The sequence below is a fragment of the Podarcis liolepis genome, assembly GCF_965112155.1.
Source record: "Podarcis liolepis genome assembly, chromosome: 7".
Lineage (NCBI taxonomy): Eukaryota > Metazoa > Chordata > Lepidosauria > Squamata > Lacertidae > Podarcis > Podarcis liolepis.
The window spans coordinates 56,391,484-56,406,000 of record NC_139561.1 but is presented as its reverse complement, the minus strand read 5'-3'; the positions used below and the strand labels follow the sequence as shown (position 1 = coordinate 56,406,000).

Below are 14,517 nucleotides of genomic sequence, written 5' to 3'. Positions count from 1 at the left end.
AGCCGTTGTAGAATCCCAGCAGCTAATAAGTAACCTGGGAACATGGAGCAACTCAGTGAGATGGTGGGGTATGCCATATTTACGCAACTGTAATGCACACCTTTTTTGGCCAAATTACTTTGCAAAAATTAGGGTGTGCATTAGATTTGATAGTGCATTAGATTCGCATAAATACGGTAAGTTGTGGTTGTTGTTACAACCCAAAAATGGGGGGGGGGGTCCTAAGGCGTTTCACAAAGTAATTGCAAGATTACAAAAGATAAGTCCACCCACTTCCAGCATTCCTGAGACAATGATACTCAAAAGGCCTATGAAAACAGCCACAAAGCTCACTGGGTGACCTAACCAAACTCACAGGGTTGTTTGCATGGATAAAATTGGGAGATGGGGGGAGCAGAAGCCACTTACACTGCCTTGCGCTCCATGGAGGAAAGATGTAAATAAATAAAATGTTTTCTTTTTCATTTCCTCCATTGTTGTTCTTGCTTTTCAAAAGGATTTTGTTTTCCCAATAAGCAGTAACATAGAATATTCACATTCTGTATAAAGGCCTCTTCTTCAACCCGTTTTATATGAAAGGCTTAGCTCTCTCTTTCTTGCATAGTCGGAATGTCAGAGTTCAGGTGGAGGAATGGGAAGCCAGACGTTTATTGTCTATATCCTGCTTCTGCCCCCCACCAGTTTTGTGAAGTTCGCTTTCTTGCACAAATGGCAGGGGACACAAAGTCAACTTGCACCTTTCCTGAAATCTTTGAGGCAAAAGGGGATATCAGAAGGCTCCCACCAGTGACGCCCTTGAAAATAAATTTTCACTTCTCTGCCTCAGAGGAGAATGCCGAGAACTGGAGGGTGAGGGAGGTTTCAGCAGCCCCAGAAGAAGGGGAAAGGCACTTAGAAAGTGGAGGGGTTGTGAAAAGTGCATCTGAAACTTTCTCCCATCAACAGATTAAGGTTACAGAGTGGCAGGAAATAAGTATATCCTTCTTGAGCATAAAGAATCTACCGTTTAGTAGCATGGATTCCCAGAGTCATTGATCAGCTAAGCTACATGTTATCAAAACTAAAACTTGGGGCAATCAGGAAATCATAGAATAGAATCATAGAGTTGGAAGAGACCACAAGGGCCATCGAGTCCAACCCCCTGCCAAGCAGGAAACACCATCAGAGCACTCCTGACATATGGTTGTCAAGCCTGTGCTTAAAGACCTCCAAAGAAGGAGACTCCACCACACTCCTTGGCAGCAAATTCCACTGTCGAACAGCTCTTACTGTCAGGAAGTTCTTCCTAATGTTTAGGTGGAATCTTCTTTCTTGTAGTTTAGATCCATTGCTCCGCGTCCGCTTCTCTGGAGCAGCAGAAAACAACCTTTCTCCCTCCTCTATATGACATCCTTTTATATATTTGAACATGGCTATCATATCACCCCTTAACCTCCTCTTCTCCAGGCTAAACATGCCCAGCTCCCTTAGCCGTTCCTCATAAGGCATCGTTTCCAGGCCTTTGATCATTTTGGTTGCCCTCCTCTGGACACGTTCCAGTTTGTCAGTGTCCTTCTTGAACTGTGGTGCCCAGAACTGGACACAGTACTCCAGGTGAGGTCTGACCAGAGCAGAATACAGTGGCACTATTACTTCCCTTGATCTAGATGCTATACTCCTATTGATGCAGCCCAGAATTGCATTGGCTTTTTAGCTGCCGCGTCACACTGTTGGCTCATGTCAAGTTTGTGGTCAACCAAGACTCCTAGACCCTTTTCACATGTACTGCTCTCAAGCCAGGTGTCACCCATCTTGTATTTGTGCCTCTCATTTTTTTGCCCAAGTGCAATACTTTACATTTCTCCCTGTTAAAGTTCATCTTGTTTGTTTTGGCCCAGTTCTCTAATCTGTCAAGGCCGTTTTGAAGTGTGATCCTGTCCTCTGGGGTGTTAGCCACCCCTCCCAGTTTCATGTCATCTGCAAATTTGATCAGGATGCCCTTGAGTCCATCATCCAAGTCGTTGATAAAGATGTTGAATAAGACCGGGCCCAAGACAGAACCCTGTGGCACCCCACTAGTCACTCTTCTCCAGGATGAAGAGGAACCATTGATGAGCACCCTTTGGGTTCGGTCAGTCAGCCAGTTACAAATCCACTGAGTGGTAGCATAGTCAAATATCCAAGCTGGCATTGTCAGCATGAAGAAACACAGAAGACAAAAAAAGGAGGAAGATAAAGGACTAGATCCAGCCTTTTCGGAAGACTGCACCTCCCACCACATTAGTTCTTACATTGTTTTGATGGCGTGTTGATCATTTTTGCCTATCATTGCTGTCAGCCACTTTGAACTTATCTATAAGCCACTTTCAGTCTCCTAGATGGAAATCATGCATGGAACCCATTTCGAAATTGAAGTGGGGAAAATAGAAGGACTAGCCATTTAAGACCACAGCCATATTTAAATCTCTAATTTTCCCCAGAATGGTGATTACAAATTAAATCCCAACTCAACACACATCGTCCCTGCAAAGGTACAATGGGACATCTTGGGCCACATCAGGAACTATTATAAAAAGAATGTCCCTTGCTGCTCACTATAGCAAAAAACAAAGAGTCTATTTCTACCCCCTCCCATTCACTTCTGAATATGAAAAGGTTATTTCTGATTTTGACTGGGATCATAGCATTTGAAAATCAGAAGACTATCCCGAAGATGGATTTTTTTGCCCTCTAGCTTAAAACATGGAAATAAATATTTGAATAACTTAAATAGCAATATCTGCTATGAGATAGGAAGTCATAAATCCAGAACATAATCAGGAAGGTGGGGGGAAAGAGATTGGCTTCAGCTATTCACTCTTGGATGTGCACAATCTTCATTTTATTTTTGTGCCCTTGAAAAAAGGGATAAATGAAAAGGTGTGAGCCGTAATCCGTGAGAGCTCCACAGATACGGAAATTTAACACTGACAGATATGACAGAGACTCATCTGATAGCCTAAGCCCTGCTTCAGAAACCAGGGAGAGGACAATGAACTGAATACCGAATAAAGAGCCAAATCTGACCTCTCCAGCAGTGGAGATGCAGCCAGTGGGGCGGGGGACTGAGCCATGCAACAAATATCAAAAGCTAAAGAAGGGCGGCGGTGTTAGTGGGGCTCTGCATTAACATCACTGCCACTCTAAGTAAGTCACAGCTAAGTCCTTCTGGCTTCGGAATTCTTTTATCCCACTTACACTATTTTCAAAAGGCTGGGATAGATGGCTGCCCTGGAATCAGATTAAGGCGAGAAAAGGGGGGACGGATGGACCCAAAGGAATTAAATTCTGGGAAGGGAGGGTAGAGAGGGGAAACTGTTGGAAGATTAAAAAGAGTGTGTGTGTGTGGAAGAGAGAGGGCTTTCCAGACACAGATTGGGATATGAATAATACACTCAGGAATGAAGGGAGATTTCCTACCTGCCTTTCCGAGGAGCTGGTGGTGCTTCCATGACCCTGGAGCATTACAGGAAGTCAGACCAGGCAAATGAAACAGCAACAAAGAAGGATAAACACTGGACACTTTGGGAAGGCCACAGGTACAATGGACAGAGTTGTGTTTTATGAATCAGAGAGGAGATTCCCCAAGGTATCTCCAAAGGGGCTTGCATCTGTTGGGGGCTACTGAACATCACTCTCATTCCTCAGTGAAGGAGGGCCTTGATCCAAAACAAGATGCAAAAGGAGAGAGGAGCTTACTTCGTGCATTGGACCCCAGAGAACATAATCTCTAGCACATGCCCAAATCCATGGGAAATCTACTCCAATACAGCAGAATAAATGGAGCCAGGGAACTCCAACATCCCAATACTCTGCCTCAACAAGCGGACTTTGCCAGCTCTGTGCTGGCTTCCATCAAGAAGGAATTGACGCAGTCTTGGTCACTGATCTCACAGGTTCCTCAAAAGGCTTCAGGGGCACTTGGTGGTCACAGAAAATCCTCCAGCTCCACACACAAGGCTCCTCCAGCCAGCCTGTCCCTCCGAAGCACCAGCTCTCTTGGACTACCATCATGAAGTTTCAGATGCCTGGCTAGTGTGAAAGTACCCCAATATGTAGCCAAACATTGCTGGGTGGGAGCCACAGCCTTGCACAGCATCCGCCTTTACACAAAAACAATTTGCCGTCCCTTAAGAGTCAAACAAACCTTTTATTAAAGGGGGATAATAGTAGTAATAAAAAGCTGTAAAAGGCACGAAGGCTGGATGCACGCACAGTTAAGCCTTATGATATTCCTCCACTCTATTGATCTGACATTATTTATGGCAACTTTACTGGGCAGAATATCGTCAGCCTCTTCCCAAATTGAGTTTTGCGGAGACTGCAATAAGGAGGATGAGGCTCTGCCTGAATTCAGCTGTGTCACAGGCAGAGATGGTTGGATTCTCCTGGGTCTTCTCAGAACACCCCGGAAATGAACTAATTTGTTTCCCCAAAATAACTGGAGATAAATTTGGTTTCCTGAGCTAATCTGAAGGACTCAGGAAATGAGCACATGACCTGAACCCGTGAGCCAGTGTTGAGAGCACCCTTCCTTTATTAGTTATTATTTCTTATACAGTGGTGCCCCGCAAGACGAATGCCTTGCAAGACGGAAAACCCACTAGACGAAAGGGTTTTCCGTTTTGGAGGTGCTTCGCAAAACGAATTTCCTATGGGCTTGCTTCGCAAGACGAAAATGTCTTGCGAGTTCCTGCGGGGGATTTTTCCTCCCCCCCTTTTTCCCAAGCCGCTTATCAGCTGATCCTAAGCCGCTAAGCCGCTTAACAGCTGATCCGCTAAGCCACTTATCAGCTGATCCGCTAAGCCGCTTAACAGCTGATCAGCTAAGCCGCTTATCAGCTGATCCGCTAAGCCAGCTAAGCCGCTAATAGCGCTAATCCGCTAAGCCACTAATGGGCTTGCTTCGCAAGACGAAAAAACCGCAAGACGAAGAGACTCGCGGAACGGATTCTTTTCGTCTTGCGAGGCACCACTGTATTTATATCCCTCCCCTTCTCCCAAAGGAGCAGACTGGGAAAGGTCTCTACTGAAAAGGCCCGTTGAAAGAGGAAAGTCTTCAGTAGGCACCCGAAAGAAAACAGAGATGAGGACTGCCTAATTTTCAAGCAGAGGGAATTCCAAGGGGTTGACGCCACAACACCAAAGGCCCAATAGCTACTCGTTCATTGGATATTTTTCAACAGGGGTTGGATAGCCACCTGTCAGGGATTCTTTAGCAGTGATTCCTGCATTACAGTGGGTTGGATTAGATCAGAATCTGTATCATCCAGGACCATGCAGGTTTTCTGTCCCCAAGCTATTCCATGTTCCCACAAGCAAAGAAGGAAACGTCACAAGCAACTTACAAGGAAGTCTTATTCTCAGCTTCTGTTGATGCTGCTTTAAAGTTTTCAGTACTAATCTTTACAAGGTTGGCAAGAGCCATTTGGAGCTTTAAAAGAATGCTTCCAAGAGGCTTTGCAATGATAATCCACCTACCCTAAATATTGCATTTCTCTTTCTACTTAAGGAAAAAGCGACTGAGGCCCATTAACCAAATGTTGGTTCTGCACCATCCTCCCCATCTTTCTTCTCCAACACACTGAAAGCAAATATGTCATGGGATGCGCATCAAACTGACCCATTTTGCCTTGCACAGCCAAACACATGTCAAGTACACTTGATGATACTAAAAAATGCCCCAATTGGACCTTTTAATTCATTTTAATGCGACACCGACTCCTATGCCAATGCCACTTGATTGAAATTATGAATCAAGTGTTAATTACCTCATTAAAAAGGCAACATATTTTATGGCATGATGGGGAAAGTGAGATTAGAATAGAAGGAGCCTAATGACAAATGTGAATGCCAGGCAAATTTAATCTCCCTTCAAAACAAAGAGGCTACGTTTAGCTGCAAGGGATCAAACTGATGCTCAAATAACGTTGATGAAACTTCTAAAAGTGAACTCAGGTGGTGACAGCCAATGGCTTTGTAGGGGCCACAGAGAAACACAGGGGAGGTATCAGTCAGCATCCTTGGCGGAACCCCAAGGTTCACAGATGTACAAGAAGGGAGGATGGAGGCAAAATCCAACCCACAGCCACACGTGTACTGAGCATGCTCAGTAAATACAGAATGCTGAATGTCATTTGGAAAAGAAAAATGGGACAGCTATCCTGGAGCACGAGACACCTGGCTGGCTGGCACACCTGCAACATCTTGTGGAGATCCCCCATTAACACAGACCGCTTTAAGAAAAGTCCCAGTGTGAGAATATATTGTTACAAAAGCCCAGTGCCGGTCCCTCTCTCTGCCAAGCCATGGCAAGAGTGCATGGGATCTCAGGCACCCACACAGGGTCTGTGTCCCTTTGGAGAATAGAAGACACAGTGGAGGCTGTCGTGCTTTAAGAAATAGGGTCTATTTGCCTATTTACACCCTCAGTCTGCATGGAGGGGGTCCAGATCTTAAGATAATGGCCCAAAGCATTGCAGGCAGTCCTTTCTTCTCCCTCACCAAGATGGATTCAGCGGCGGAGCATATGCCCGTGCTGCCCAGGGCAGGTGCACTCCCGAGAAGGGCAGGGCACACTACCAAGAGGGGCGGGGCATGGAGGGTGCCCTCCCAGGCGCGGGATAGCTGCTCAGGTGCATGGAACAGCGCCCGCGCCCTGCAGGAAGGGGCGGAGCAAGCCGTCCACAGGGGCAGAGCGAGCCGCCGATGGTAGACATTCAGCGTGCCACCTGCCTGCGACGGCCAAATGTCACCCCCCTCAGCGAAGACACCTGGTGCGGTCCACCACCACTGTACCCCTCCTTCCTCTGCCCCGGATAGATCTCCCCTCTTCTTCTTCCCAGAAGCCCCTTGTCCTCCCCCAGAGCAGTTACCCTGAAAAACTTCCAAATTTCCAGTCTCTGGTCACACTTGGAGCAAGGAGTTGTTGACGACCCTCAATGGCTCTCTATTGTAATGCTAAAAGCTCTGCTCTTCCCTCAGCCAGCCAGACTGGCTTGCATAAGGCAGCCCTGGAATTCCTTTGCAGCTTATATTCTTTCTTCATATCAAACATAACCCGAAATCCTAGCATTTATTATTTTTTGTGTTTAGGGGGACACCCCCCCCCAGCAGTTCTGTAACACCATTCATACAAGGACATCTTCTTGCAGAATTAAATAAAAAGTAAAATAAAAGGAGATGCCTTAGTTTGCTTAATAAGAAACCATGGAGTTTTAAGGAAAGACACTGCATGCATATGAAACCCTATTAACACCAGTGTGCTAAAAGAGGCTTAATTGGTCGCATTTATTCCATAATTATAAAATTGGATAATAAAGTTGGAACATTTATGAGGAAATGGGCCAGAGATCTATAAGAGGAGTAGACTACGGAAGAGCGGAAATGGATTTGGGTTAAATTACCACCACCAAATATGTAAAAGGAGTTTTAAAATAAGATTCAATATCAACAGTATTTGATCCCAGGTAGACTTAATAGGGTATATTCAACAACACAGGATAAATGTGTTCTGCAGCTGGTTGGTAATGCAAATATATTGGACTACTATTTGAAATCTTATTTCAGAAACGACTGGACATCTATTACGAAATGACCCTAAAATACTAGTACTGAATTCAGTATCTGGAAGGTATAGTGTTAGACCCAAGTGGTTGGCACCAATCCCACATAGAGCAGCAGAGGTGGGCAAACTTCATGCTAATCAGATCCACTTTGCTTTATAGTAGAGTCCCAAGATCTACCAGTTGGAGCCACGTGTAAATGACAGAGCATTAGGAGTAAATAGTCTATGATTCTATGATGAGAATGTAGCAAAGAGGAAGTTCAAACACCAATCACCCTGAAGCCTGGCTGGACATTCACTACTGCACACATGCTTCTCTCAGGATGCAAAGCCATATGGGCAAAGGAAGGGATGGAGGAATCTAAAGACTCATTAGGGAAAGCAACACAAACAAACGGAAATCGAAATGCATAAACAAAACCACCAATATTTGCTCCAGCTGTAGCAGAGACATTTCACCAAACACTCCAGGACATTTTATGGCCCCCATAAACACTCATGTACGTAGGAGGCATAGCTGTGATATTCACACACATAAAAGCTGCTTTATTGGATGCTATCAAGCAATAATAATGGCTATTAGGTATAGTTTCTGTAAATTACATAAAAGACTGCAAAGAGAATTATACTGCTTTAAAACCATACCTAAAAGCAATTGCCATCTAATAGCACGGAGGAAATGTGGGAAATGCCTTCTATATAATAAAATATGTCTAGCCCCAGCCTCGAAATGAGCACGTGCAATTGCCATTAAATCAGTGTCGCTCAGAGTTATCTGGGGGCATTTCCTGCTAACAGAGATGCTTTTCCATAGTTTTGTCACGTTGAAAAGGTACTCACCTCTCCAGCTCATATTCCTTCATGCCTATTTTGACGGCCTTCATTACCTGTTGTCACAAACATAGGACACACCCTAAGAAATTTGGATCACAAGAACCTTAAACACTTGACAATTTTGTGGTTATCTTGGGAGCTACCACGATTTGATGTATAATGCACTTAAATTGCACCTCCTGGACATAGCAAAGAACATGAATGTACTATAAGTGTGTGATGATCACATCCCGGATCCAAAAAATTCTGTCCCCAGGGTGGAGCTGAATGCACATCCCCACAGCGCTTCCCTACCCATGCCCCCCCCACCTTAGGGTAATAAATGTCTGATGAGGGTTCAAGTGATGATCTGAATATGTGAACCTACCCCTCCATGTGAGAAGGCCACCCAGATGCCTTAGGAAATGTGCTGAAGGCTTCTGCGGAACACAGGAGCACATTTACAGCATGTTGAGTAAGCCTGAGCCTACCAGGTCTTCTCTTGAGAAGAAAGGACCATAATGATCAAGGGGATGCAGCAAATCTCCTTTGAGGAAAGGCTGCAGATTTTTGGACTTTTACTTGCCTTTTCTCTAAACGAAAGAGGTATCATGGTTTATAAAATTATGAATCACATGGAGAAAGTGGCAATATATATACAGTGGTACCTTGGCTCCCGAACAATTCAGCTCCTGAACGCCGCAACTTGGAAGTAAGTGTTCCGGTTTGCAAACATTTTTTGGAAGCCTAACGTCTGTTTTGGCTGTTGGCATTGTTTCTGGGGCCAGTCAGAAGCCGCGTCTTGGTTTGCGAACGTTTTGGAAGTCGGACGGACTTCCAGAACGGATTGAGTTTGAGAACCAAGGTACCACTGTATATATATTTAACCCTCTGTCATAACACTAGAACTCGTGGTCACCCCATGAAGCTGAATATTGTAAGATTCAGGACAGATAAAAGACTTCTTCATGCTGCACAGAGTTAACCTATGGAACTCACTCCCACAGGAGGCAGTGATGGCCACCAACTCTGCTGGCTTTAAAATAGTGTTGGACAAATTTATGGAGGGTAAGGCAACCAATGGCCACTAACCATAATGGCTATGTTCTCTTTCTACTGTCAGAGGCAATACACCTCGGAATACCAGTTGCTGGGAATTGCAGGTAGGCAGATTGTTGCTGTGCTCATGTCTTGCTTGCAGGTTCCCTACAGGCATTTGACTGCACACTGTAAGAACAGGCTGCTGGACAAGAGAGGCTACTGGCCTGATCCAGCAGGGCCCTTATCTTCCTATGTGTTCCAGCATGATAAGTGAAGACATTTTGTTCCCTGGGCATCAACAGCAAGTTCAAGGGCAAAGCAATGTGTATTATTAGGATTCTATTAGAAGGAACATTATCCTCCTAATTCTGTCCCAGCTCTTCCATTAGTTTATTACTAAGCAATTCAAGTAGCTGGGAACATTTTCTGAAAAGCCACCGTTACACAAAGAGCAGAAAAAATTATTATCTGTAAGAGATCCATTACCTCTTTATGAGCTTCACTGGAAATTTTATTGGTATAGCGCAGGACTTCCAACTCCATGTCCGTCTTAATCACACGGCTTCAAAAGGAAAGGAGAAGAGGAGAATCAGGTTAGTAATTCCCCCTACAGCTCAGCAGTGATTAAGTTGAGAGCACAAAGAATAACCAGGTAACCTAATTGGCAAACCTGCCGCCGACCAGATGCGTTTCAAAAGCAAGAGGCTATTACGAGATTGCAGCAAATAAAGGACATCAGGAAATAAAAGGTATGTGTGGCATTCAATTTACTCAAAGTAGGATGAGCTGAAAAAGCACCTGCAAGGTTGGTATAAGAGTTCGAGTTTGATCACCCTAACTGCAGCCCCTAGACCGTAAGTGGGGTGCAAGCAACTAGAGTCTGTGGACAGGAAGGAGAAGATCTAGGGCAGCCTTCCTCAACCTGATGCCTTCCAGATGTTTTGAACTACAACTCCCATCAGCCAGCCAGCAGGACAGCAAAGCCCAGCTGGCTTAAACTGATGGGAGATGCAGGCCAAAACACCTGGAAGGCACCAGGCTGAGGAAGGCTGGTCAGTGGACTTGGCCATGGCTGAAGGCAGGAGACCAGTCAGGCTAGTGCCTGCCATTGTTAAAATTATTTCAGAGAAACCTGAAGCACTTTCTCAGGACCATTTAACAGAATCATTGGGCTCTGAATGTGAATAAATCCTGAGTTTATACTCTTGATTTGTAAATTTATCACATCAGTACACTGTGGGAATTCTACTTCAGTCTGGTTTTTAAAACTGGCCAGGCAAGACAGGGTCAGACACAAGTTAGACGAGGGAGCTGTTCACTGTTTCCAGAAACTCTCTTCTCATTGTGAGACTTTTGTGGATGAGCTGAGAGTTTGTTGGACCTTGGGGCTGAGAGGGAGGGAGGAAAGAAAATGAACGAATATTGATTGATATATATTAGTAATTTTGTATTAATGTGACATTGTTTACATGTACCTGTGCATTTTTGTAATATTTTGTTTAAGTTGTCTGTTGTTGCTTCAGTTTTCTGTACACCACTTAGAGATATTTTTAATATATCAAGAGGTTAGAAATTAAATAATCAAATCAAAAATAACCATGGATCCCCCATGCTGTGTCTAGTTCAGCTTACAGTGTCAGTATAAGTTAAGGACGAAGGAGCCAGATAATGAACTAACGGAATTGTATTGAAGAGCTCAAACACATTTCAAGCTTGAAAAACTTTAGTCCTGGGAAGTAAAAAACCTTTCACAAGATGCTATCTATTTATTTGTTAATAACACTTCTATACTGTCTCCCATGTCAAGTCAGAGACAGCTGGCTGCTTTCAAGGCATACTTAACGGTGCACAGAATTCCCTCACTCTGTAAAGTGCAAAGCAGGTTGGTTTATTCTAGACCTTCCTGTTCACATCTACCAGGCCCACCCCCATTAGACACCCTGAGAAAGTTGACAGAAAAAAGCTCCCCTCCCCACTCTCCTAACACTAGAACTCATGAGCATCCACTGAAGCTGCAAGTTGGAGATTCAGGACAGACAAGCAGCAAAACATATTGTCCCAGGCCAGACATGCTTTACTGACCTTGCTTTGCCTCGACCTGCCACGAATAGTCAATCCCTCTGCCTGCATTTACTGCACAGGGTACACAATTGTGGGGCCAGGCAGTCCTATGAAGATATGCATGTTTTATTTAGCCAACCCTGCACTCTTTACCAAGCACAAGTCACAGGCTCACAACATGGCAGCTTCCTGCCATTTCTCAAGTTATAGAAATGGGAGTCCGAGGCACAGTAGCAGAATATGAATGAATCCTTGCCTAAAGCTATGAAGTCCTTTGGGTTGCTGAAGCTTGTTTCGCAAAGGTAGCAGACGGAGAAGGCGGGCGGGGGAGTGGGGAGAGAAAATATCCCCGCACACTGTTTTGGCTCAGAGCTGTATTAAATTTATGAACCCCTGGATGAAGAGTTTAGCAAAAATCGAAAGCTTGCACGTCTTCAGGCAGGAGCTGGGGTGCAGCATAAAAGCCAAGGAAATGGTGCTTGGGATCAAGGAGGCCTAGCACAGATCACACCACTGCCATGAACTCTCCTGGTGGCCACCCAAAATGCTGTTTAGTGGAGGCCTCTGGAGTGCTTGGCTAGGTCAGCCTTTATGAACTGGAAGCCCTCCAGTTGTTCTGAACAGTCAATGCTGAGTGGGGCTAATGGGGGTTTCAGTCCAAAGCATCTGGAGAGTGCCAGGGTGGGGGAAGGCTGCTCAAGATCCAGGTTTGCAAACCTGTTTGATCACAAAACCATGGTTTGTATCAACTGACATGCACAGTGAAACCATGGCTGGCAGAGGATTTCCCAGCTTTTCTGACTGGAGTCTTTCCCAGTTCTTATTGGAGATGAACCTGGGACATTCTGCATGAAGGACAAGTGTTGTGCTCACCAAAACTTGCCCTTCCTTTTTTAAGGAGCAGGCAAGCAGAGCCTTAATCTGATCACCTCCCATGATGAGACTTGAAATTGCATCTCCCATTTTCAGTAACCAGGACATCAGAAGTTGATTCCAAGAGACGTGCTTCCTGTGCTGGCATATGGGTCACTGTTCGGAGCATGTCTCTTGACCAGAGGGAGGCAAGTTCAAAGCCATAAATCCTGCAGACACACAAAGACCGTCTCTACACTAGAGAGGTGCTTTGGGGCTAACAAGAACATTTCATTCCTTCCCTAGAAGGCACGAGCAGTTCTTTCACCAAAGTTTGGAGCAGCTACTTTTAAAGTCACCTTGCCTTAAATAGCATCCAAGATAAAGAACGTAAGAGCCTGAGGAATCAGGCCAGTGGCCCATCTAGCTCAGCACCCTGTTCTCACAGTGGCCAAGCAGAGCCCTGTGGGAAACGTGCAAGCAGGACCTGAGCACAACAGCAATTCTCCCTTCTTATGTTTTCTTGCAGCTGGTATTCAGAAGCATTTCTGCCTCCAACTGTGGAGGTAGAAAAAAGCCTTATCCCCCAGAAATTTGCCCAATGCTCTATATTAAAAGCCATCCAAGTTGGTGGCCATCACTGACTTCCAGTTTCAAATGCATATATTAGTAAAATAGAGTGCAGAAATTCTTTAAGGAAAATGGCTGTATATTAAGAGAAATATATGAAGAGTTCTAGCATCATGAAAAAGACAGCAAGTCTTTTTTCTATCCACTTCCTCCTTGCCATGTATAATTTTATAAAGTCCAAAATGCTGCAAACCTTTCCTCATATGGAAATGGATTCTGCCATTTTGAACATACCAGCGTTCTTATGGTACCCTAATCTGAGTTGAATGTTTTAACAGAGTCTGAACTGCATGTTACGATATTGAAGCAATGCAGCCGCAAGCTGCTGGTAGCTTGAAAGCTAAACAAAATGGGAATGTTGGGACTGTTCTGTGGGAAACAGAGGTACAGTCAATTCACAGTGCAGAGGGCACCGGAATTAGCTCAGAGTGTAATATGAGCTGGACAGGAAGTGTTTGTTCTTTCTCGACTGCCGGAGTTTGAAGAGAGCAGTCATGTTTTCTGTAACGCTGCAAAGACAGAAATAAAGGCATGTAAATACGTTTCTGTCTATCTCTTTCCTCTGCCTGGGCAGGGGGGCAGGAAAGAGGGGTGTGTTCTTCTCACACTGAGAAGGATCGCCTATCGCGACCTCTGCCTGGATCTTGCCGGGAAAGCAGACAGGGAGGTCAACAGGAGACCAAGCCGGGTGCCTGGGAGAGTTGCCAGTTTCTCCTGATAAAGGCTTGATTTCCAACACTGCAGCCTTCCAAAATGTGTGCCCTCCACATGCTGTTGGACTCCCATCAGCACAGACAATTGGCCATGTTGACTGGGAGGTGGAGCCCAACAACATCTGGAGAATCTTCTGTAAGGAAAGGATGCTCTTCTACAGGGTAGCCAATGTGGGTACCACCTATCATTACAGTACTGCATCAAACTTTCTGGCACTGTCTCCCCCCCCCCCCATCTCTCTCTCTCTCTTACACACACACACACACACACACACTTCAAATCTGTGACCATGGTGCTAGCAGAGCATTCATGCATCCAAAGATGTCCATTACATCCCAGCTTAGCTCTGATTGCTTTAGTTTACTAGACCATTTTGAAACAGGTTATCCATTAACAATGCAAAAGAACTAGCATAAAAACTCCCTGATTTAGACAATACAAGAACTACAAACAAAGCCCCAACCATGTTGAAATCAGCAGGAGAGTGCCACAAGAAAATGAGAACCAAACAGGCCCATAAGTACATTCTGTGAGAGGAAAAGATCAGCCCAAACTTGACTTAGCAGCCAGCTGATCTGGTCTAAATAAAGCATCACGCAAAAGACCAGGGCAAGTATAGAGTCTCAACCCCACCTGAGCCAGGGTAGCTGTCCTGCAAAATCAAGAAGTAACTATCCTTGGTACCTGCACAAAGAATACATGGGGGAGAGCTGGCCAAAAGAAACAAAACCAAGAACTCATAACATCCTCCCTCTTCTCCTCTAAAATGTGCAAAAATGGAAACACTCGATGCAACGTTAAAAGGTTTCCAACAAGCCTTT

The 14,517-nt window shown here is 44.9% G+C and overlaps 1 protein-coding gene across 1 annotated transcript in view; it reads right to left on the bottom strand.

The window, feature by feature from the left end:
* The window catches only part of PEPD (peptidase D), a 125,692-nt gene that overhangs the window by 68,105 nt on the left and 43,070 nt on the right, over positions 1-14,517 (bottom strand). Inside the window, exons 8-9 of the mRNA XM_083515193.1 lie at positions 9,926-10,001; positions 8,426-8,472 (exon numbers count right to left, since the gene is read on the bottom strand). Of these exons, the coding sequence (XP_083371319.1) occupies positions 8,426-8,472; positions 9,926-10,001 (123 nt within the window). The remainder of the gene's footprint in view (positions 1-8,425; positions 8,473-9,925; positions 10,002-14,517) is intronic.